This window comes from Indicator indicator, chromosome 1 (genome assembly GCF_027791375.1).
Source record: "Indicator indicator isolate 239-I01 chromosome 1, UM_Iind_1.1, whole genome shotgun sequence".
Classification (NCBI taxonomy): Eukaryota; Metazoa; Chordata; class Aves; order Piciformes; family Indicatoridae; genus Indicator; species Indicator indicator.
The window spans coordinates 24,429,229-24,454,302 of NC_072010.1; the positions used below are offsets into that span (position 1 = coordinate 24,429,229).

A 25,074-nucleotide genomic window follows, 5' to 3' on the forward strand; every position below is an offset into this window, starting at 1 on the left:
GCTTCTTGGTATTCTCTTTTCATCTGTTTCTTTGGTTTGTTTGCTTGTTTTTCTTCTCCTTCAGTTTTGGCGATGTTGATCGAAATGCCTCGCCCCCTCCTTCACCGTTCTTTTCTGCCATCCTTGCTGCATTTCAGCCAGCAGCATGTGATGATGCAGAAGAAGCCTGGCGCAGTCATATCAACCAGCTCATGTGCGACTCTGATGGTTCCTGTGCAGTTTATACATTTCATGTGTTCTCTTCCCTGTTTAAGGTGAGAAAATAAATTTTAAGATACAAAATCAAAATCTTTAGATTGTGTGGCTGTTAGGATGGTTCTTGATAGTAGTACCTGGGTATGTAACCATTGTATACTTTCAGGTATACACCCGTTGTAATTTTGCATGTTGCAGAATTGCCATACTAGGTTTTCATGTAGAACCGTCTTACAGCACCAGTTTTGTCACAAAAATAACACGTCTCATACTTACAGGTTTGGAGATAATGTTAAAAATATGGATCCCACTTAAGGAGTCTTTTTTTTATTCTTCAGTACTTTACAATCAGCCTAAACCAGTAATTCCAAGAGACACAAAATAGCCTTTTCATCTCAAACTATTGATAATGTATTCTTTCATCTCAAACTGTTGAAATCTGACCATGTGCATGTAAATGTCAACATTATTAAACATTCTGTACCTAATTATCTGAACAGAAATGTGCAGCTGCTGTCATGTACCATAAATTCCAGAGATTGAGTTTGAAGCCCAGAATTACATTTCTCCTTTCTAAAACTGTATTCTCACAAAGATAAAAATCTTCAAAACAGATAAGAGAAAGCCAAAATAAAAAAAAAAGGAGGCAAATGTACAAGGTGAACTAAGAAATGACTGTCTGGCTTTACCTGTAACTAGCTTTAAAGTCTATTTTAATTGTTTCTCCTGCTTCATATGAGGCAGCCACAGGATGTTTCACATGCTGCAGTAGTGTTCTCAGCAGCCTGGTAGCTTCATGCTGGGCTGAAGCGCCCATGATCTCTGAGTACACAATTTGTATTAGCAGGCTATCCATTGCTAATGATAATCTCAAGATCTTTTCATAGCTTTAAGACTATCCTTATAAGAAAGAAGCATAATACAATAAGAATCTCCTCTCCCTTCTCTTTCCTCTGTGTTCTACTGGAGATAATGGCATATCTTATCTAGCTGCACACTCTTCCTTTAAACATTACACCACTGTAAATATGGGTGCCTTAGAGAAATGCTGTTTTTCCAGATTTTTTCGGTAGGATCTCAGCTTGTCTGAAGTTGTATGGTTTGCATATAACATTTCCACATCCGCTAACTTAAAAGACTTTTGACCCTTACAGTGTGAAGTTTAAGAAACAAGCCCAGTGTGTGCCAGGCTTTGGATGTAAGGCACTGCCAAAATATTTAACTGTGAAACAAAATCCTTGTTTGGAGGAGGTTGTCAACTAAATACCTGGTGAAGTGAAAGAAGTGTATTTTCTAGATTTCAGTCTTCATCAAGTTAATGGTATCTTGGATATTTGCCCAAAATGTGCTAAACTTGTTTAAAATTCCAGAAATTGTTGAAGTACTTTTCCTGTAAACAAGTCATAGCTCAAAGATCTACGTTAGGGCTGCCTCTTTGTATCCTGGCAAATCAAATGTCTTCCAGCAGATGAACCAGTTCCAAGACGAGTAGATTTGAGAGCTAGCAAGTAGTTTCCACAATCAAGCCCTTTTGCCCTTTTGTTACAGAAAGTTCTCTTCCAAGAAGAGGAAACCTGAGGTTAAGAATAAAATGGTCTGAGAATATTTTGCTACTATTTAAACTGACATAAAGCAAAGCAATTATGTACTTTAAAACCTTATTCAAGACTTATCTTCTTAGCTGTAGATTGATTATTGCTTTTATATGTATCTGAAAAAGAAAGCGGTAAAGGAAGAATAGTTTTTTCCCTGAATTATTATTTGAAAAGCAATTACAGATTCTGTATTTCAGCCTAAATTTTTACCAGCAGTAACTATAAGAGGATTACCTGTTTTAAAGAAGGTATTCATGTTTAAAAACTTCTCTTCTAGAATGCAGTTAATTCTTTCCCACCTGTAACCCAATCTAATATGCAGATCATGTTCCACAGAATGTTGTCTTCCTGATTATTCACCATCCTAGATGTGCTCTGTGGATTGTTTAATCCTAGGTGTACAACCTTGTCCACATCTCTTTTTCCTGTACTGCTTCATAAAAATCAGTCTGAATTCTAATCCAAGGAGTTTGCAGCCTATGCAGCTCAATCATCTATGCATTTAATAAGCATGGTGCATATTCCATTATTCAGTATTTTCATTAATGACTTGGTCAGTGCCTGAGACAGTCCCCAGTGGACTCTTTTGTTTGGGGGAAAACCCTCTACTCTTTATCTTTCCATTTGGACCATGAACTGCTGATAATTAACTTCTGAATATGACTTTGCACACCCAGTTACCTCTAGACCAGGTTTCTCTGCCTTACTTCAAAAATAGCAAATGAATTAATGTATAATATATCAATTATTTCTTCTCCTCATAGAAAACTTTAGCTGTTCTTGAAAATGAAATAGTTTAATATGTTCTGACCAAATCTGTACTGCCTGTTATTCATCTCTTATGTGCTCCCCCATTTCCTGAACTTCATGTTTAATTCTATTGCTCTTGGGTTTTTTTGAGATAAGCATTTTCCTCCAGTTTTTTACAACACCCTATGTTCTGTGAGTTCTCAAAGATATTTGTTATGCCTCTTAGACCTCTTTATTCATTATTACAACTGTCATAGTATGAATTTTCCTAATCTGCAAAGATGTACAAAAACATGCAAGCCCTTACTAAGCAAGGTTGTTCTCACCTGAGTTTTCACAGATGTCACATTGTTACCTGTACACAATGCTCTGTCTTGGAGCAATAAGGCAAATGAAGGCATTAAACAGACCAGCCTTTGCAGCAGCATTTGTTAGTAGTTATTTCTCTCCATTGTGATTTCCTTGGCCTTCATCTTAATTATTTCTAATTTACTTCTTGACATTCTCTCTTTCTTGTACTAGTTTATTTGGAATCTCCATCTCTGACTATTGTGCATGCATTGCCATACTATTTTTGGTACCCAAGCTAGCACTTTAACACTCTTTCACTTTCTGTTCTTCTTTCTTGCATGAATATTTGCCTGAGTGAAATATTTGTGGTTTAGCCAGATGCATGTCTTTGTATGTTTTCTGTAACACAGGTCCTAACCTACATTCCTCAGAGAAATACCTATGGTAACGTGACTGAATCATATTAAAATGTTGCATACTTTTATTTTTAAAAATACTTTCACATTTTAAAAATAATTTCACATTACTTCCACCTGCTGAGCAGTTGGCCTTACTGAGATAATATTTTGGCAGTGAAATCTGCTGTGTATTTAGCAACATGATTATTTCAGTTTCTCCAAGAATGTATTATTTTTATTTATTATTAGCTGAAAAAAAGTTATCATCACCAGAGTGTTTGTGAAATATTAAACTGGTTTAGGACTCAAAACACCAAAAAATCATATGGAAGAATAATTCCCGGATGCAATGCCATATTTCTGGAGTTCTTCCAAGCAGCAGAAAAAAAATCAGTAAGAAGGTTTTTCCCACAGGGGACAACAAAAGGCTTTTTCTGATTTTTCTCTGCTGCTGTTTGACATTCGGATGCCCGTTATATTATCTGATTATCCACTTGACATGGAATACTAACAGAACAATGCCCGGAATGGGCAGAAAAAGTAATGAGCTGATCAACTTTGTTAACTCTGTACAGCCAAGAGCAAAATTCTACCTATGGGTAAAAGGATTTATACAGATTGAATTGTCTTTTTAAGAATGGATGTGTTATAATAGTAGATTATTATGAATTCTGTAATTAGTTTCACAGCTGCCCAGATGTGCAGTCACCAGCGTAACTGTTATTCAGTATCCTTGAGCAAAAGTTCAGTTCTCCACAGGGAGATGTTCTCTTTGAGAAGGGGAAAAAAGAAAAAAAAAAAGCATGTTTGTTTACAAAGGGAAGAAGCTTGAGTAAAGAATGCAATAAACTGTATTTTGCTTTCCAGAATATTCAGAAAAGATTCTGCTTCCTAACCTGTGATGCAGCTAGTTACTTGGGAGACAACCTGCGAGGAATAGGCTCCAAGTTTGTGAGATCTTCTCAGATGTTAACATCATGTTCAGAATGTCCCACCCTTTTTGTAGATGCAGAAACAGTGAGTATATTCCTTTCAAAAAGTTTGTACTGCCTTGCAGTGTGCAGAGAATTTTTTAAGGGCTTGTAGTGATAGGACAAGGGGTAATGGCTTTAAACTGAAAGACGGAAGATTAGATTAGATATAAGGAAGAAGTTTTTTGCTGTGAGGGTGATGAGATGCTAGAACAGTTCTCCCAGGAAACTGTGGATGCTCAGCCTCTGGAAGCATTCAACACCAGGTTGGATGGGGCTTTAGGCAAGCTGGTTTACTGTAAGGAGTCCTTGCTCATGGTAGCAGAATTGGAACTAGATGTCTTGAAGGTCCCTTCCAACCCAAACCATTCTATGATTCTGTGCTTTTACTGTCTGTTTCACTTTTGAGCAACTCCTGAACAGATGTGTCAAAAAGGTACTCATCTCCTATCTCTCATTTTTATATCTTGTTTTTAACCACATTTTCGTTAATTTTCCATATTATTTTACTAGATAAGTACTGGCAGATAGGTAATATAGAATCATAGAACAGTTATGATGTGTTGAGCCTGTGTATGAAAAACCAATATAAAGCAGATGCCCACCAGACTTGGTTGGCTCCACAAATGGAAAAGGAGAAGCTATTTTTAGCATAGTTTGGCATGAAAGGTGGTAATATGTTTAGTGGTTTCCTTTCAGTCAACTCTGATGTGAGATAGGTGATAAAAATACATATTAAGGAGTGAATGAGATGGCCCTTCCCGTTATTTTCATTCTGGCCCTTATTTATCCAGCAGTATCAGGACTGTGTGGCTTCACACAGAAGTATAGAGGTGGGAACTTGCAATGTGTAATCTTGGACCAACTATTGTGACCATAGAAGAGCTGTTCCTCGCATCATCAGAGAGCTGTGGAGATCAGCTAATTAAGCTTTGTGCAGTACTTTTATTTTAGGGAATTCTTCTGCAAAGCTGTTGAACACAGAACACAATTTCCATTCCTCATTGTCATAGATGCAACTTTTGCTGTTGAGTTTTCAGTATAGTATTCTATTTATGCATATTTTTGCATACAAGTATTTTTCAGTGTTAGTATCTAAATCTAAGTATTCTTTTGCAAGATATTTACTGTGCTTTCTCCTCTGCTAATATTTTTATTCTTTTATAGTGATATTTACTAGACTTTCTGATTTAATTTCTCCAGCTACTGTCTTGTGGCCTTCTTGAGAAGCTGAAGTTCAGTGTTCTAGAACTGCAGGAGTACTTGGACACGTACAACAACAGGAAAGAAGCAACACTCTCGGTATGCTGGAGTATGTTATGTTCTTGGTTTTGTACCTGTCTATATTTATGCTATGTCAGGAGACTACAGATACATTCAGATCTGTCTAAACTAATATTCAGTAGAAAAACATGTTTCAGATACTGGATTCATTAAATATTTCACCCTGAACATATAAACTAAAAAATTAGCTGTTGTATCCTTAATCTTAGAAACACTGGCATCTTTTATATTTCTGTTCTCTTCTTTCTCCTGTTTGGTTATTAATTTATTTTCTTGGTTTATGCAATTCAAATACTAATGGAAATCAAGACTACACTTTTTGAATTACAGTCAAAGCAAATTATTGTAGTCTATGTGGATAAGTGTAATTGCAAATTTTTATTTGTTTACATGCTGTGCTGTGAAACTGCTTTATTCATACCTTCTTTTAATTTCTCTCTGAAAACAGTGGCTTGCAAACTGCAAAGCAACGTTTGCTGGGGGCTCACGAGACGGAGTTATTACGTGCCAGCCAGGAGACTCAGAAGAGAAGGTAACGAATGAGCAGTATTACTTCTGTCCTGTAAAGTGACATGTATGATACATCTTGTTCTTGGACCCACAAGAGTCTGCTGTACTTCTCTCTGCTGGGCTTGGAAATAATCCAGTTTTCACACTTAAGGCTTGAAGGTATTGTTATTGCCTCGGTTTTGTTGCCTGGCCACAGGAAAAGGCAATATTTCTGCCTTCCTAGTTTAGATGAGGAAGCAGAGCTAACCCTGCCTGGGTTGTGTGCACTTTCCCTTCTAGGAAGACATTGCTGCAGCAGTTTCACACAGCACAGTGCGTCTGAAAGTCACTGCTGGTGTGCTGTGCTTCCGCATTACACCTATTTTATCTACAGCTGTTACAGGCTCTGTCTGCCCCCCAGCAAGACTTACCTGCTTGAAATACACTTTAATGACTATAAAATAGCCAGTAAAATAATTTATGCTGTAGATAGTCATATATAGCTAAGGCAAAATATCTCTATCACTTTTGCACAGAAGTTCTACATGCATATGTGTAAATATATATGTATATATACATATATATATAGTGTTGACTCCAGTTAAGAAATCAGTCTTTTCAGAAATTGGCACCATCAGCAGGCATTCCTATTACCTGGTACACTTTGTATACAAAACAGCTGATATCTTCGTAGAAATGTTATTTTATGGTTTTTTTTTCGTTTTGGAGGAAAAAGAATGGAGAGGTGGCAAAAAGAGGGGGATGGAGAAAATTAGCCAAAATCAGGAAGCAGAAACATCTCCTCTTTCCATGTATTTTAACTTATAAAAGATAATGATGAAATCTTCAGATCACACAGTTGCAGTTGCCTGTCGTAACAACTGTTTTTTCAAATACCTAGGTTTATTCTTCTGTTGGCTTCAGTTTGTCTTTTCCCCTAATTCACTTTATTTTCTTTTGGGTTTATCTCAACCACTTTCCTACTTCTTTGTATTTGTCTTCCTGTCTTTGAATTCCCTTTTTTAATTTTTTTTTTTTAATTTTAAAACTATTTCCCAAGAATCCCAAATCCTTGCCATGCCTGCATTTTGGCTTCCTTGACCTTATTAGCAATTCTAATTTGCTAATATATCCTGTGGCTGCAATCACAGGCAGTGGGAAAACTCTTCAATCTTCCCTTACCTGGCATTGACACCAGAAAGTTACAGACACCTTCCAATGCATTTAAAGAAGATACTGTCTCTTCTGTAACTGCAGCTTCCCCGTTCACTCTTACAAGTGAGCTATTCTCAAATACAAAAAAAGAAAGATCTTGAATACATGCTAATACCTCTCCTGCAAGTGCATCAGGAGAGGGAAGTAAAGTATATGTAAAGTATATGTAGGGAGGCATAACTATTGGAACATGCATGGGCCTACTCTTCAACTGATGCAGAACACCCTGAAGAGTCACCTCAGACTGTAATGCTACATACCTGATGTATACAATTTAACTTATCCTCTTAATCCCTCCTTTGGAGACCAGTAAAGAGGGATAGAGGATCACACATCCTGCTGATAATCTACATAAATTGAGATGTGAGCTCACATAACTGGTCTAAACATATCTAGCAATTAGTAAATGTCGTCTTCCACTTGTGCAGGGGCTTTTAAAAATTCTGCTTCAGAAATAAATGTGTTTTGTGAAGCTGGGGTTAGTATTCTTAATTGCTTATCACACTGAGAAGAGGGCTTCACACTCCTGCAGGAACCCCTAATCTCTCCCCAGTGTTATTCCTTCATCCCACAAAACGTTATTCCTTGGAAGTTGACAGGACAGTAGGTCTTTGATCTGCAGGCAGATTTCTTTCCTGCTCTTCTCATTCACCTGTCAGTCAGAGCAGCTCTTGCCAAAGGAACATTCTGTTCATTCGACAGAATTGTGATGGGAGGAAGAGTCCAGGGAAACCAAGGGAGTACGATTAGGAAAGAACAACAAAAAACAAATTACTCCACAGCTGCAAGTATTTGTTTTATCTTTCCTTTCCTCCTTTAATCTGAAAGACTAAAGAATCTAATAAGTGTAGAAGGAATAAAAAGTGTCTTATAGTGGTGGTCATAAGAGAGCCTGACTAAGTACTTAGTCATTGAGGGTTAGACTAGGCCCTGAAATTCCACTGAAAACTTCTAGCCTAAAAAAATTCCTTACTTAAGCACAAAGCCAGGCTGCTTCTGGAAAAGATTCAGAAGTTATTGTAAGGAAGAAAAATCAACACCTTACTCTACAGAAGGAAGAAATCTTAGATTCTCACAACTCCCACCTGGTGAAAAGCTTGAGATGAAAATAGTCCTGTCTACAGATGAGGCAGACATGAGACCAAATTCATCACTAGCACAAGCAATTGCATCACACATGCCTGCTGATGCTGATAATTGGCTTGGCACCAGTTTCTCTAATCAGATCTTACTTCAAAATAATTACACATAATTTGTTGACCATTGTGACTGTTACTGAAAATGGACAAAGGCAGAAATTGCTTATTCTGACATCAAAGAAGCTTGAATAGAAGTTGTCTAGGTCAGCTACTAGAGATAGGAACTTTTCTGAGATTGAGTAGAAGCTTCATGTCCCAGAATATCTTTCCTTGCCTTATCCTTGCAGCAGTCTACATGATTTGGATATGTCTGTGATTTGGAAGCTTTGATGCTACTTTGAGCAACGGGGTGACAAGGACACAGGAGTCAATTTACAGACAACTGCACATACTATGACGCTGTCTGTCCAGGTGTATCGGTCTTAAATGAGTACAAGTATGAGTACATTCTCAACTGTATTGAACAGGGATTTTTTTTTTTAATCCAGTCAAAGATCACTTTTGTTTGGGGATTTTTGTTGGTTGGTTGTTAGAAGAAGAGAAATACATGGAAGACCCTATTTTTCTTGTCAGTTAGCACTGATAATTGAAATAAGTATCCAAATGAGACAGTTTAAGTCCAAAATCAGTAAATACCTTTCTTAAACATTTCTCATCCCAGAGCTCACCTGGAGATAATGGATATAGGTTTTGCAAACTCAAATTGTTAACTAGTATTTAAAACACACTCCACCCCAAAAAGATTTGACCAAAACATTGAGAATGTACCTATTGTTATGAATTTCCCTGTGGCTAAAGGTTCAAGTACTCTAGGCCACCAATAAGACTAGACGTGTACCTCTTGGGACCATAGTCATCTAGAGGTGGTTACAGTAAAGCTGAAGGCACAGCGCGTCTCACTGTTAAGTTAGAAATTCTTGATAATCAATATCTCACTGCTGTTGGACTAATCGATGCTGTTTGACAGTTATCTCACTGCTGTTTGACTAATCCATGGATTGACAATGTGGTCGAATTGGTCTGGGTAGGCAGCTTTTCTAAAGGAAGAACACAGACCTGGTTTAGATTTCTCTGGATGGAGTAATTTCTACTACCCTTCAAGTCCAGTGGATATTTAATAATGGGCAGCATATGCTTTACCTCCCTTTTTCTCTCAGACAGGTAAGGGTTGCACACAGCAGTTATTTTATTACAGTGAGACTCTCCTGTGCCAAGAAATTACTGTTGGCACCAAAGGGGTTTTGTCTGAAGAAATCATTGTGTGATTCTCACCTCTTTTCAGCCTGTAAAAACAATTCCTTGATAAAGCAAGAAGGCCTAAAGATTGTTACCTTTCTATCTCCCCGATCTGCTAATCTCTGTCTCAATAAAAACCGGTTGGTGTGTCCTCCTTAGGTGTATCATTTACTAGCTGCAAACCACTGATTGTGTAGTGACTATTAACAAATCTACAATACCGTGCCCCTTACTATAGGAGGTAAACAAGAAACTGAGAAGATGTTTAGGATCATTCCACCTGCACCCTTGCTGTTGAGGACTAAAAGAAGTGTCACTTGGTTCAACAATTAGTGTCTTTTCAACTTCCAAGGAATAATTCATTTTGTGCTGAAAGAGAGAGGGAGATAAGTAACAATCTTGAAACTGTAAAGCAATATGGAGTTGAACATCAGTAGTTTAGGGAGATTTTGTACCCAATGTATTTTCTTTTAAGTGAAGAAGGTGTTTTTTTCATGTAATGTGAAACCCCTTCCCTTTTTCCCTTTTTCTTTTTTTTTTTTTTCCCCACCCACCTCCTTGCTTGCCCTGGTTTTGGAAATTGGGCGGGGGGGGGGAGGGAAGACCACAAAAGACCATGGAATTCACTGATTTGCTCCTTCTCCCACCCACCCTCTTCCTTAAAGTAAATTCCATGGCAAATTAGAAATTATAAGTGGATTCCAATATGTTTGAAAGTCCAAATGAAATTTGGTCGCATGCTAAACAAACAAGATTTGAAGAACACAAGCCAGCACACCTGTGAATTTACTAGAGTATTGTGATCTGTCTGCTCTTGCTTTCTTATCTTGAATTTACCTTTGCAGAGCTTAATTTATATCAACTGTATGGAAGCCAAGATAAAGAGGAATTTTATCAAGAGTATCAAACACAAGAAAAAAAGTTATTTAAGCAATGTTAAAGGTGTAAAAGAGCACAAGAGCTCAAAGCTTAGTTTGTCATGGTTTTATAGAAGAGTAGTGCAGGGTTTGGGACAATACTTGTCATATGTCTTTTAATACCCATGCCCATGGAGAGAAGCCAGACTGAAAAATTTTGTTAGGTTGCACAAAGTTAGCATTATTTGACATTTCTGTTTGCTGCCCTTGTATTGATGATAAGGTAAATAATTTTAATAAGAATTCCAGATGTTTATTAACACTGTGTGCATATGCACTGACATCAGGTTGTAACTGGGCAGATGTCATTGTGTTGGTTACCTACAGCATTTACATGATGACTCTGTTCATCTAAAATGTATGAGAGCATAAAACATATAAAATAAGGAAAGCTGCATTACATGTACACAGTGCGAATGTTAGTTCTTGGCACAGAAAAGAGGAACACTTATTTTTTGAGGAAAGAAGATAGTCCCTTAATCTTTGATAATGTAGGTCAATTAGAATTTTTTTACTATTGCAACAGCACCTACACTGACCTTTTAGTGGTTCCAGAATTACGAATCAGTGAATCATTACTAGTGAGGGGAAGGAACACAAAGATGTCTCCAATTGTGGCATTGCCACTCAGTGAAACCAAACTGGATGGATTTCGATTTTTTTTCTTGCAGTAGCCGTAACTTAAAAGCTATATGGAAAATATTTCCATTGTAATGTGCCAAGTAATGAACCCAGCAGTCACAAAGATTATCCTGGAAATTTCATTAGATCTATTACATCCCAAACTAGTAATGTAAATAATAATTGTAAATATCAAAATAGTTATAAATAACAAAGTTCAGTTCTGTTCATCACTTGAAAACCTTGTCCGTTTTTTCAAGTACTTTGCAGTATAAGATCTTTTTTAATAACAGAGCCAATTTAAATAAAAGTATTATTTCAAGAGTTTTCTAACACGATTTCAATCTAAGTTCCTGAGCTACTGAGTGGGACAAATAAAAACTAATAAATCTGAAGACCTTAATGAGGCTATTTAGACTGTAATTTTCAATTAGAATTAAAGCTTGATTTTATTGAGAATGCTGTGCATGTTGTCTGTGATGTTTCCAACCAGTTACCAGGTTGAGGCAAGCATTGCTAATACTGCTGACAAGTTTTGCTATTAAAGATGGGCTGTGCTTCCTATTGCATGCATTACACTGATGCTATACTTTCTTTCCTTTCCTTTTCTCCTGTGCCATGCTTGCTGTGTAGCAAATGGAATCTCTTGCAGTAAGTTGAAGTTCTTTCCTTTTCTTTGTCCATCTGTAGATGGACTAATACACCCCAATTTTACTGTTTTACTTCTAAGCATGTTTTTCTTTTTACTATAATTTTCCTGTAGAGTATGTGGTCCTACATGCAGTGATGAAAATAATTTACTAAGGTGTGTTTTGTGAAATCTAAAATTCTGCCAAAATTCTGACACCTTCATATGCTGTTTTAAAGAGTCATTCACAATTGTTTATTTATTTTAAATCAAGCCTTTGAATTGATAGAATATGCTAGAGTGGAAGATTTAAAAAATTGTTATTTTAAAATTCATAATCTTCAGTTTGTCCTAATGCAAACCTAAAATATATAGTTGCCAGTTATCTTTAAAATAGTTTATGCTGATTAATAGTTTCACCATTATTTGTTTCTAATGCTTATTCAGGAAAAAAAAAAAAAAAAGAGTTGCTTGATATAGTAACTAAATACTGAGTGAATTGATCTTCAGTCTTCAGGTGGGCATTAGTTTGTCTTCATTCAGGTTAGCAGCCAGAAGGGTTAAAAGATATTCAAGGCTGCGCTCAACAGGGCTGTGGGTAACCTGATCTAGTAGAGGCTCACTGCGGGGCAGGGGGTTGGACTGGATGACCTTTGGAGATTCCTCCCAACCCAAACTATTCTACATGATTCTATCATATTGTTGTGAACAGAGTTTAAAAAATTGTGTTACATGCCAAGCTATCGTGAGATATTTTTAATTTTTTTTTTTAATTGTTATACCATGTCCTGGTTTTCTGTTGATTTTTGACTCCTTGTGACAACTTCAAGTACTTGTGCATTTAACTGCTATGTAGTATTGCCAGTTCTCCAAAATTTGAATAGAATTAATTTGATCCTCACTGTCCCTGCTGGTGAACTCAAATTGACCAGAGAGCAAGTGTACATGGCCATGGGCCAGCACTGGGGATGACCAGTCAGCACCTTTCCTGGCTTGGGCACCAGCCAGCCCTTAACATTCCCAAGCGTGGTTTGAGAGAAGACAGAAGCCAGAAGACACTTCCAGGAGGTCCTGTCTAAACAGTCAGTCTTTATTTGGGATGAGAACATTTAGCCACACAGATGCAAGATTGGCAGTGCTCCATAGCCTGATTTACGGACAATGGCCTCTGGACAGGTTTATTTAACAGGCAGTGTCCCTCATTCCCTGCTTCTGCATCCTCTTGGCCACCAATAGGTTTTGTTCCTGCTCACATTAGTTCTGACCTAGCAGGTCACACATCCATTCCCCATCACAGATCTGCTGCGACTTCCTTCATCTCCTGTGGGTGTTACCGTGTCAGTTTTGGTGGGATTCCTCCCTCCCATTTAGGGCAGGAACACTCTGACGCTGCTTACCAGTAACCAACATTAAACACACCAACTCAGATACTAGAAACAGGTTATCCATCACAGCACAGAGCTCAGACTAGCCCAATTTACAGTGCTGAACTCTGCTGCTGTGGCACCAACACTGAGGTGTGAGGTCTTCTTGGCCTTCGGCAGGACAAACCCTGCCGGGTGGATACCTGCTGGCTTGGCATTCTCCACCATAAAACTCCTTCAGAAGGAGACTAACTCTACCTGCTTTTGGCAGTGCCCTTGGATGACTCTTCACAACAGGGTAGTTGGTGTCCACCCCTCCCTAATGAACAAAGCTGATTTTTGCCAAAGAACGTCTTGTTTGACCTCAGCTCCTCATCTTTGGCTGGTACAGAAATTTTGGGAACTGGAAGGACATGGTTCTAACTTGGGCTTATTAATATAAACCTTGGCACTTCAATATTGAACTATATGTAAATAAACACTTCAGTTAAATTAACATCCATAATGTTTTTAAAATACGTTTCATTGGTATTTGTGCTGGCATTTGCACAGACCCCCAGTTCAGCAAATAGCTGAAGTACATGCTAGTAGCTAAGCATATATGAAATGCTTTAAGGAAGCAAAGACATTAATAGCTGCTGCTTCCTTCTGCCACATTTGACAGGGAACTCTGCTCCACTTCCTCCAGGCAAATGGAAACATCACTGGGCCCACTCTTGGTCACTGTTTATCTAAGAGAAGACAAATCAAATAGGGTTTGAAGTTTGCAAGGCTTTCTTGCCAAAGGGTCAGGAGGCCTCTTGAGGTACACTTGCAGAATTTCGCCAGAGATTAAATATTCCTCCCTTCCCCACTATGATCCAGTTGTGGAACCACAAGATTCCCCCTCCTAACAGAAACACAGATAGCAGGACCATATTAACTTGACTTCTCTGACAGATGTGCTCATTGCATGTTACTTCAACGTGTCTGACACCTTTTGTATGGTGCTGCACATTACACTGGAAGAAACAACTCCATATTCATAGAACAGTATCTACTTAATCTGTGAAAATAAATTGTAGAAGTCAGATGTCCTCTTAGATATTAAACCCCATCTATCTATTGTATAGTTTCTTTAAGATGGTGGAAAACGCATGAACTGAGGTTTAAGTTGTAGAGCTGTTGTTTCCTCCTTCCTGCTCCTGGCTGGATTTATGGCCTCTCTTCTTCTCCCCTCAGAGAAGCAGGCAGGAGCTTTGACCCTCCTGGACAACTACTTCATCACTTCTCTCTGGGGTTTTCATCCTCTCTGTAGTTTTAAGGAGTTTTATGTTCTATGCAGCAAAGTCATTTCCCCCATATTCTGCTTCTGCTTTCCAGCTGCAAATTGGAGACAGTGAAGATAATTTATATAAACTGCTTTGAGATTGATGCTGATGTGTGCTACATGAAAGCTAGCCATTATGATTTTGATTTTCAATGTTGTATATAACTTGTTTTCTGAAATAGTGTGATCATGCTTCAGTAAAATAATGTTTCTGAAAAGCTGAACTATGTCAGTTATCCCAACTCACTGATCTTTAATAATTATATCTTCTTCTACAAATCTTTCCTTAGCAATTGGAACTGTGTCAGAGGTTATATAAACTGCATTTCCAGCTGCTGTTGCTTTTTCAGTCCTACTGTAAACTTATTGGACAAGTGCATGAAGTCAGTTCCATGCCAGAGGTATGTGAAAAACTACAAAGTCTTACACTGAAAATATCACTTTACTTTCGTGTTTTATTTTTATTTCTATGGATGCTCACCAAAGATTAAACTGTATATATAAACTACAAATATAAATCTGCTGACAAAACCCTTCAGTACGGCAGCATCTGCGGTCACCATGTTGGGGGTTTTGTAATTGACTCTCAGAGACTGCAATCTTTCACACATTTGGTCTTCAAGGATCATTTCAGTCAGTGGTAGCAAATTAGAATGATATATGAAATCTTCACTCACACACTTTGCATGCAGGGAGGGCTCACACTGTGTGAATGCCTGCAAGTGATTTATTTTTATTTTAATTGAGGCCTTCATTTTTTAGGGAAAATGAGACTTTTTCACTCAGAGAGAGAAAGTATCATTTTCCCAGATCATGACTGATACTCTCTGAAATCTGTGGAGACACTTACATCAGGAGCATTCATTAGCATGACAGTAACAAAATCATTTGGTAAATGAATCTTAATACAGATGCAAAATTAGGGGTTATGCTGGAATAATGTATTGTAATTTCCAGCCATATAGACTGTCTCAGTTGCATGGGCATTATAGTAGAAATATCTGCAGTGGGTTTTGACAAAGTTATTAAATAGTTTTGCGTCCACTTACATCTGAGCAAGCAAAAGGTGTGTTGTGTAAAACTACTTTATATTTTGTCTGCAGATATACTCCCCAATCTCGTTCTCTGGATAAATAAATCAAAATTAGTTTAATGTTTCTAAAGAGTATTAAATCTGTTTTTAAAACATCATTAACTAAATACCTTAATGGCATAAGTTCTTTTAGTTCTGTGATTTTTACAAGCTTGCTTCTTTAAATATTTTTCACCCTGTCACTTTTGACCCAAATAGCTTTCTGGTTTTACATAAATCTATGTATCTTACTTTAAAACACAAGAACAATACTTCTAGTCAAGTTTATTTTCAGCAATTCCATAAAATATGTAATACTTCAAACTATCTTTGAGGTGATCGCTTTAAGTTAAATGATCACAATTTAAAGAAAGGTAGTAGAATAACTTCTTGTTCCTTACATATTTTTCTCCAGCTAAATTGTATGTATTTTAAAGTATTGAGGAGTAGAAGTTACTGTACTTTGCTTGTAGCTGTAGAACAAAATTTCAAATACTAAAATGTATTTTCTTACAGTTTCTAGTAGTTCACAGATTCTCTATGAATGGACATGGTTTGGTTTATCAGATATTCTGTAGCAGGTATATGAGTACTTGGTCTTAAGGAACTGTTCTGAACAGAAGCTTATAATGTGATTGATCTGTTCACTTTTAAGAGAAGATAGGGCAGTAGGCATCTAGTCTTACAGTACTGTAAATATTGGAAGTATTTTGTGTTCTTTATAAGAGGATCGTTTTCTGTAACTCTACTTCGTAGTTATGTTTTTTGTTAGATTGTTATAAATAAACTGAGAAACAATAACATGAGAAATAGCTCATGTTTCACCATAAAATCCACATATTTTGCTGGAGCCACAAACTAGTATTTAAAGGAAGTTCCATTGTTGGCTTATGTGACTGGTTACTTTTAGCATGCAGGAGAATGAAAAGGTAGATCTTCAGGAATTAACTGTGCACTTAATGAATTATTTATGAGTCTTTTCACATATTAACTTATGCAGTTCCTGTTTGTCTGTTAATCCTATCCAAACCTGCATGTGTTTTGTAAATAAATAACAACATCATTGCTAGGAAAAAATATGCTTTCATAAACTTGTCTGCTATGATATGAACAAGTAACAGGAGAGAGAAATAAAGGATTGATTAGATGTGCTTTTGCATTTTAGCAAGCCAAAAGCACAGCGTAGGGTTAAAGGAAGCACAAAGCTTAACAATCTGTAGTTTGTGTGTTCTCTATGTTGTGCAGAGCACAGCGATCAAGAAAAGCCCTTAAAATGGGGTCTTTTCCATAATGTGTGCATCCAACATAGTAGTGTAAGAACAGACCTGAGATACCTGCTCCCTTTGGTGCCTGTGGAGAATGAAAGTCCTCATCTCTCATATTTCTCCTCACAACAGCTGTTAAATATGTCAAGAGAACTGAGTGAGTTGAAGAAAAATCTTAAGGATGCTACTGCTGCCATCGCAGCTGAGCCTCTGACAACAGAATCTGAGCCCACATTCAACTCGACAGAAGCAGCTATTCAGTCCATGCTGGAGTGTTTGAAAAACAATGAACTCGTTAAAGCCGTCCGGCAAATAAGAGAATGCAGGCAAGTGTTGCTTTATGGCTTGTATTAAACTTTTGTGCTATTAGAGTGCTTATCACCGTCCTCACTTTATACTAAATGGAATGTGCTTTGTCAGCATAATTAATTTGTTTCTACGAGGAGGTATTGATATTGTTAACTTTTACAGGAGGGTGCCACAAGTAGCAGTGTCAAGTCAGTAAAACAAGCATATGCTTGTTCCTGTTAGGATGTTTAATTACATTGAGTAGATCAAAAGTACTTATTTGAGGCTCTTAAAAATCTTAGAGCTAATTCCTTACAGGTGTATATCACTGCCATCAGCTGACATTCAGCCCAGGCACTTAGTTGAATGAGTATTCTTAAGAGGTATGTATTTTTGTAGATAATAGTAATTGTGGGTTTTATGTGGTTTCAGTGCCTGATACCAGAGTCTGAGTAACAAATGCGTAGTATAAAACAGTGAGTTCCTTTCAGCTTTTAAATGAGTTCTCCTTTCAGAGTCAGTTCTCCTTTTACAGATCTCGTATCACCTAGTGTCCATCTGTACTTATAAACCCATAATGATATGCACATTCTTTTCCTGTTTCATTGCAGGATTTTGTGGCCCAATGATATCTTTGGAAGTAGCTCTGATGATGAAGTCCAGACACTACTGAACATTTACTTCCGGCACCAAACTTTGGGTCAGACGGGCACCTATGCACTGGTGGGCTCCAACCAGAGCCTCACTGAAATCTGTACCAAATTGATGGAACTGAATATAGAGATCCGAGATATGATTCGCAGAGCTCAGAGCTACCGAGTCATCAATACTTTTCTTCCAGACTCCAGCGTTTCCGGCACAAGTCTCTGACAGGACTCTTGTGTCCTCTTTCAAGCTGGGAGTGCTGCCCTGTTGGAGTGAGGTGGCTCAATGTCTTCTCAGCCTTTCAAAGGTTTGGTCAAACTGTACTCACTCTTGTTACATTTAGGATTTCTTCTAAAAAGATACGGGCTGAACTTCAAATGTGTAGCAATACTGTAAGGACAAAGGTAGCATAGAGCATCTGGGACAACATCCTTTGTTCTCTGTTGCACAAAAATCGGTTAGCATTTCACTGAGCAACTGCAACTCACTACTGAAGAAGTGACATCCATTGCATACCAAAGCCTACTACACTGAACAATACTTCCTTTATAGCAAATTAATTTTAGGTTGGCAAAAGTGCAATGTTTCCTTCACAAAATAATATTTTTTTGTTAAAAAAATAAAGAAAAAAAAAAACTTGTACATTTTTTTCCTTTTTTTCCTCTTAATTGGTTGAGTGAAAGATGGGCAGAATGAAGCTGGCCACAGAAGCTTGCAAACTTGGTCAAAAGCTGAGAGCCTGTGTATATGAAACAAATTGTAAATGGACTACAGTTCAATGTACACTGTAATTTGAAGATGATTACTGTATCTTAAAACAACGAGCTGCTATGAAGTACATTTCCTAATGTTACTAGGCTACTGTCTCTGAAGGTACTGGATCATATTGCAGAGGTCTGTTCTTAGGCCCCCCTGAACATCATGAATGGTCTTGGTAGAGTTTTCTTTTTTGTTTTGTTTTCTTTTTTTTTTTAAGGACCTTGGCTGCTTTTTACTAGAGGGTTGCTTTTATGAATATATTTATACTATTAAAGGATGGTTGATCTAATTTAACTTGCCATTTTGTAGGAGAAAGTCCCATCACAGAGTCAAATCTTTTGAACTATTATGCATGCATTATTTTTATTTAATATAAAATTTTGAGTATAAAAAGTAAAAATATTAACGTGAAATGCAAGTTCTCATGTTGTTTCTTTAAAGAGATGTCTTGTTTTATTTGTAATGTATATATGAATGTCATACTTGTACGTTGGGGTTTTTTTTCTTACATTTAACTGCTGTCCAGTGTTAAATGTATGCATGTAAATCTGTTGCACATCTGAGACACTTTTATTCTGACAACTATGTAACTTATTCACTCTGTAAATACACCTAACCGTTTTTGTGAAGTAACTTCGGTTGATATTTGGATCAGTACATCCATTTAACTGAAATATAAAAGCTATGTATAATCACAGCAGAGTATTGTTGTGAAGATTGTGTGCTTGTCTGAATCTATATATACTGTTGCAGATGGTATCCATGCTGAGCAGCCCTGAAGACACCTTTCTCATTATTTATGGTGAAACCATCTATTACACTGAAAGAAACCAATGAGAAACATAAGGAATTTTTTGTCAGTCTGTAGTTACAACCTAACCAGGAAGAGTATGTTGACTAAAGCAGTTTCATAACTGAAAAACAAAAACAAAACACAGCTTTGGGTTTTTATGAAGTTTGGGGTTGTTTTTTCCTTATGCTGTAGAGCTGTCCAGCTCCTGCATCAGCCTCAGCTCTGATAATCCAGTGAAGCCGTCTCCTTTTTGTTTTTCACAATGCATAAAGTTTTATGCAGCTCTTGAAAAATATTTGTACTGATGCATAAAATGGGTGGATTTGTCTTCGTTTACAGGTTTTCTGATTTTGCAGGCCAGAGCTCTGCAACACCTATCTGCAGTACAAAATAGATGCAAGGCAAATCACAGCTATTGTTCTGAGTAAAATAATCTGCAGCGGTTACAGGTCTTCAGATTTCAGTATGCATTTCACTTTTGAAAGGTATTCAGAACTGAAGTCTGGGCGTTCTGCAAAAATTTTAGTGGTTGGTGGAAGCTGAGTTCTGCTCTATCCCTTGGCAAAATCATGGATATTTTACATATCACAGAATCACAGTAAAATTCAAGTTGCAAGGGACCTGAGGAGGTAATCCAGTCCAATCTCTGCTTTGAAGCAGGGTCAGCCATAAAATCAGATCAGGTTACTCAGGCCTTTTTCTAGATGAGTCTTGAAAACATTCAGGGAGGGAGAACACACAACCTCTGGCCAGCTTGTCTTCTTAACTGTTCTCATGGGGCAGGGGGAAGCGTGAAGCTAGCTTGTTTTGTTTTATATATGTGTTCTCTCAGACTATTACCATAAGCCACATAGATAGAGCCAGGCCATTCATTCTTGAATAATCATAACCTGACAGGTACTGTTAGGTCCCCCTGAAGTCTTCTCTTCTTCAAGCTAAATAAGCCCAGTTCCTTCAATGTCTCCTTACAAATGCTTCACCCCTGTGACCAGTGTGGTGGGCTTCCACAGAACTCTTTACAGTTGATCAATATCTTTCTTATGTAGACCCCAAAACTAGGTGTGGTCAGCTAGATCTGATCTAGTGAGTGCCAAGTAAGGGGGGCGACAATCATTTCCTCCCCCCCTCAACTGCCTCTACTTCTGTTCACACAGCCAAGGATCTTACTGCTGCACTTCACTGCAAGGGCTCACTGCCAACCAAACCCCACAAGCACTTTCCAGTGAGCTGCCACTCTGGCTAGGCAGTCCCATCTGTGTCACTGCAAAAGGTTATCCCCATCTCTCAGTAGGAATTTCCTCTCCTCCCTGCCAAACAGCATAAAGCTCCTATTGAGCCATTCCTCCAGTCAGCTAAGATGCCTCCAAATGACTGCATTGCTCTCAGCTGTTTGTAGTGGTCCCCCTAGTTCAATGGCACCTGCAAATTTGGCAAGTACACTGTTGCCTTTTCCCAGTCACTGGTAAAGATGTTCGACAGAACCGGTTCTAGGACAGGCCACTTACTGCACTCCACTCAGAGCACTCCATTAACCATTACCTTGAGCAAAACCTATAATGTTATGATCTAGCTTTACTTACCATTTTCAAGCTTCAGGTAGAGTAGACGTCCATATACTCCACCACAGAACAAGCTGTATTGCCCTGACTACATTTTGTGTTCATGAAACCACATTCAGTTGCTGCCTTCAATTATATTTAAGCCACCTACCCTGGAGGTACATTACATGCCTGGAAAGCATTTGAGGCACAACCCTGTATATGAATTGAAGGTACAGACCTGTTCTACCTGTTTTAAGACACACTAAGTCATAGGAATTCACTACAGGCACAGGTAGTGCAGCTCAAAAGGTTTTTCCCCTTCTCACTGGGGAAAAGGTGAAGCTTACACTTTTCATTCCTATCTTACAGACATAATATTCTGGCATATGGCCTTTGCTTATCAAACTCCTGTGGATTTTTAGTATCTGACAGAGCCACAGGGAAGAGATGCTTGCAACTGCATTTACCCCAGACTTTATGTTCCAGAACATTTACATCTTCCACAGTAGAGTGACTCAGAGCAACACTTGCTATCACAGTTTTAATCTTAGCATTCCCTAAAGGTAAACTTAGAACCTGCTTTCTTTAGGAAAAGAGATAGTTTCCTTCCAGATATACTTTCCTTTTTCATCCTAGCAAGATGGATCTAAGGGGTAACAAACTAGTACAAACTTTTACTGAACTTTATTCACAGCATATTTTCAACGAAGTTAGATTCTTTATAAATACAAAAGTCTTTATCCATTATCCAGTGCCAGGTCAAAAGCCTAAAGTTGAAACATTGCCAGAGACTGACAAAGTGCAAGGTGCAAAACAAAAGAGGGCATGCAGATCAGACAACGTATTTGAAGCTGTAAGTGCTGTCACAGGACAACGTCTTGCCTTTGCAGCGACCACAAAGTTCTTGGCGATGAGGTCTCTTGAGGTCAATGTGTCTTTTCTTCTGAGGGCAGGAACACCGGGTCTTTGAGCAGGTCTTAAAAAATAAGACACTTTTAGTAGTAGATCAAAGCTGCTGGCTTCAGGTTAGACTGACATTTAGCTTTCCTTAATCCCAGTTACACACCTGGGCTGATAAATTTAAGAGCTCACGTGGTAAGAACCCTCTGGAGTTAAGCTGCAAGAGCCTTCTCCCCTAGAAGAACAAAACCTTACCCTACGTGTAGCTAGGCATAACAACGCATGAAAAGAAAATCATTTGCATAAGCCATTTGTGGGAGGAGATCATGGAAATATGATTTAGGGACAGACGTGTAGTCAGTAACAGTTTACAATTGCTTAATTCAGTAAATTACATAGTCTGGAAGCTTTATCAGGATATATAAATATGTAACTTGCCTGGCACTGGATTGCTTCTACTCGATAAGGATTAAAGCCCTTTTGGCATTTGCGACAGAGCTGCTTGAAGTACACCTGGCAAAAAAAAGCTGTCAGTTACTATAGAGACTTACTCAGGGTGTTTGGTACAGGTACCTACATTTGTGACAAAACACTGAACTGTCACAGGAGCAAGAAACTACTTGTTAACTACCTTGTTGCTTCCAGATATGCACCACACGTATGCACTCTCCCATCTGGTCTTGCAGTCTTTACAGTGGAAGTAACCATACTTCTGCTCCAAAAACTGCCGAGAAAGGAAAGTTCACTGAGCAGCGCCCGGCACACTACCACGAGCCAACCCAGCTCCCCCATTACACTGCCGGCTTTCACAGCCCGGAGGCGCCACTGCTGGAAGAAGGACAGCAGAACTGCCTGGGAACAGCCAAGCTGGGGACTGGGGGCTGTGAGGTCTTGAGCGGGAACCACCAGCCATGGTGAGGACTACTGCGTCTTCTGCTTCTCAAAGTGCCAATTTCTCGCTTTATAGCTCGCCCCCTCACCCGCTCCTTGCCCAGAACGAGCTGCCCTGGGTCCGAGCCTCTCAAGCCCCGGTGTTCCAGCATTGCACCTGGAAGGGATTCCGGCGTCTGGCGTCTACGACGTTCTCCCGTGGTTTCTCTGATGTCTCCTCACTCGGCACAGCAGCCTCCGCCTGGCCATCCTGTTGCTCTCCACTACCATCCTCTTCCTTTTGCTTCTCGGGCGTCGTTTCGGATGCCTTGTCCTTCTGGGATCCAGTGGCCTCAGGCAGCGCGAAGAGGCGGCCGTCGGCCACGGGTGAGTAGAAGGCAAGGTGCCATCGGGGCCCGAGGGCAGAGGGGCGGCCGACAGGCAGCGTGCGCGGCCCCAGCGAGCACTGCACGGCGGCGTCGGCCCTCAGGCTCACCTGTACGCCCACCTCCTTCGTGCTGGCCCGGTGTAGCCACGGCGGCAGCCTGGGGCTCACCTGCGACAGGAGGGCCTGGAGCTGGCTCTGGCGGTACCTGTCCAGGTAGTCAGAGGGCCTGGGAGCGAAGGGTCCCCCGAGGAAGGGGCTGATACCACTGCTCTTACTCTGCTTCCAGCTGGGCTGCTTCACTGTTGGGTCCCTGCTGCGGCTTGGCGTGAGGCTGCCCCTGAGGCTCTGATACATGCCGAATGGATGATAGCCAAAGCTCTCCATAAACATAGCCGCGGAAAAATCAGCCCTGGGTGTCTCCCTGCCCTGCCTTTATCTTATCTGGAGAGTGGCTTCTAATTGCTGCTAATTGATGGGGAAATTGGCCTCAGCCCGGCGGAGGTGGCTGGGGGGAGGGAAGGCTAAAGGCTTGTCCTCGCCTCAGCCCCCAGAGCTTTTCCCTGGTGGATGAGTGGAAGCAGCAGCAGATATGTGACCATGTGCAGTGTGGGACACCTGGTCAGACAGACCACAAAGTTCGAGCCATCACACAGTGGATTTACCTCCCTTACCTCACTGAAGTCTTTGTAGGAGGTCGAGGCCTGTACGAAGCCAGCCTGCAGCTGTGCCACCTGCACACAGGCCCACCTGCGCCGCTCCCGAGGATCGGCATCTGTCGTCTTGGGTAGGAAATGCAACCGCAAGGCTAGAAGCTGCAATAACAAGCATAGGGCTGAATAAAGACGTAGTTATTTATGTGGCTGTAAATCGGGGAAGATCCTGACAGCTGAATAGGCTCTGAGAAGTAATCGATGCTCAGAAAGTAGCACATCTCTGCAAGGCGCTGGACAGATGAATAGATGCGATTCAGCCATAGTCGGGACAGCCATGGCTTCCCATAGTGAGAAGACTGTTTGCGCACAGCTCCTTCAGTATATGTCCTTAAAAGAAGGAAAAGGGAGGTTGAAAGGGGGTGGAAACTAACAAAGCCTAGATAAACTGGGTAACCCACAGACAACTGAGCAAAGAATGCAGGCAATTATAAGTCTGAAAAGAAGTCTTTATCGGTATTGAAAGCTCTGAGCGTCCCCATTGCTCTCTGACTTGCAGAGTGTCTATAGGCAGCTTCTGTGTCAACAGGACTGATTTATGAAAACATGTAATATACTTCAGTTTGTACAACACTCCAGAGGGAAAACGGTTATACCAGGAAAACTGGCTTAATACCTGTATAATGAAATAAATTCTAGTAATACAAGCACTTACATATTAGGCTAATAGTTCTTCTGTAATTACATCACTTTAGTTCAATTTTAAGGTAGTATTACTAAAATCATATAATTAATCATACAAACTATTTCTACAGAGTCTGCAGAAACCTCCAAATCCCTGGATCTGCATAATAATAATTTATCTGCATGACTCCTCACCACTTTTATAAAAGCATTGCATTATAAAATGCCCAGAAGATAGGGGCTAAAGAAGAGGTAGTAGGGACAATGTCTTTAAACATTCACAGTGTATTTGAGAAAGATCCTTTGAAGTGTCTAAAATCATTAAGAAACAACATTTTAATGGAAAACAAAAAGGAGTTGAGATTCAGGAAACATATATTCATCATAGTTAAAAGATGGTGCAAGACTCCACGTTGTGCTTGGGTTTTCCAAGCACTGTTTCTGTCAACTCAAAGCAAAAACTGGGTCTCAAAATAACCAAGTTAAAACCTGGGACAGAAATGTGGTTGTAAAAATATTAAGTTGTTAGCATGTGTTGGTGGGGGCGTGAAGATCAATTTGAAATCTACATGCCATCATTCAATACAGTGGTATGGCTTCCTCTAGAATGCTTTGAGAAGAATCAGTTGCTTCAGCTTCCCAGAACACTGCAGGATCTGAAGTTAAAGAAGTTCACTGGAAGGAAGACGGTCATGGAAAAATTACTGTATGAAAAGACATTAAAGAAGGTGACATAAGTAGGTGGGGTGATAAAACTGTAAAACAAGGACTGGTACGGAGACCAGAGAAAACTCTGTTATAACACAAGAGCAGGTGA

The 25,074-nt window shown here is 39.2% G+C and overlaps 2 protein-coding genes across 3 annotated transcripts in view; one reads left to right on the top strand and one right to left on the bottom strand.

Moving 5' to 3' along the window:
• The window catches only part of FRY (FRY microtubule binding protein), a 169,718-nt gene extending 151,052 nt beyond the window's left edge, over positions 1-18,666 (top strand). For both annotated transcript variants that reach the window (XM_054388340.1, XM_054388332.1), the window contains 7 exons: positions 65-254; positions 4,097-4,246; positions 5,404-5,502; positions 5,933-6,016; positions 14,693-14,803; positions 16,872-17,065; positions 17,639-18,666. In XM_054388340.1, the coding sequence (XP_054244315.1) occupies positions 65-254; positions 4,097-4,246; positions 5,404-5,502; positions 5,933-6,016; positions 14,693-14,803; positions 16,872-17,065; positions 17,639-17,897 (1,087 nt within the window). In that variant the 3' untranslated portion in view covers positions 17,898-18,666. The remainder of the gene's footprint in view (positions 1-64; positions 255-4,096; positions 4,247-5,403; positions 5,503-5,932; positions 6,017-14,692; positions 14,804-16,871; positions 17,066-17,638) is intronic.
• A 2,931-nt stretch (positions 18,667-21,597) lies between these two features.
• On the bottom strand, positions 21,598-23,307 carry ZAR1L (zygote arrest 1 like). Its single transcript, XM_054389283.1, has 4 exons — positions 22,714-23,307; positions 22,297-22,389; positions 22,104-22,178; positions 21,598-21,741 (listed from the first exon to the last, which is right to left on the bottom strand). The coding sequence occupies exons 1-4, from the start codon at positions 23,305-23,307 to the stop codon at positions 21,598-21,600; spliced, it is 906 nt and encodes a 301-aa protein (XP_054245258.1).
• Between the last annotated feature and the right edge of the window lie 1,767 nt (positions 23,308-25,074).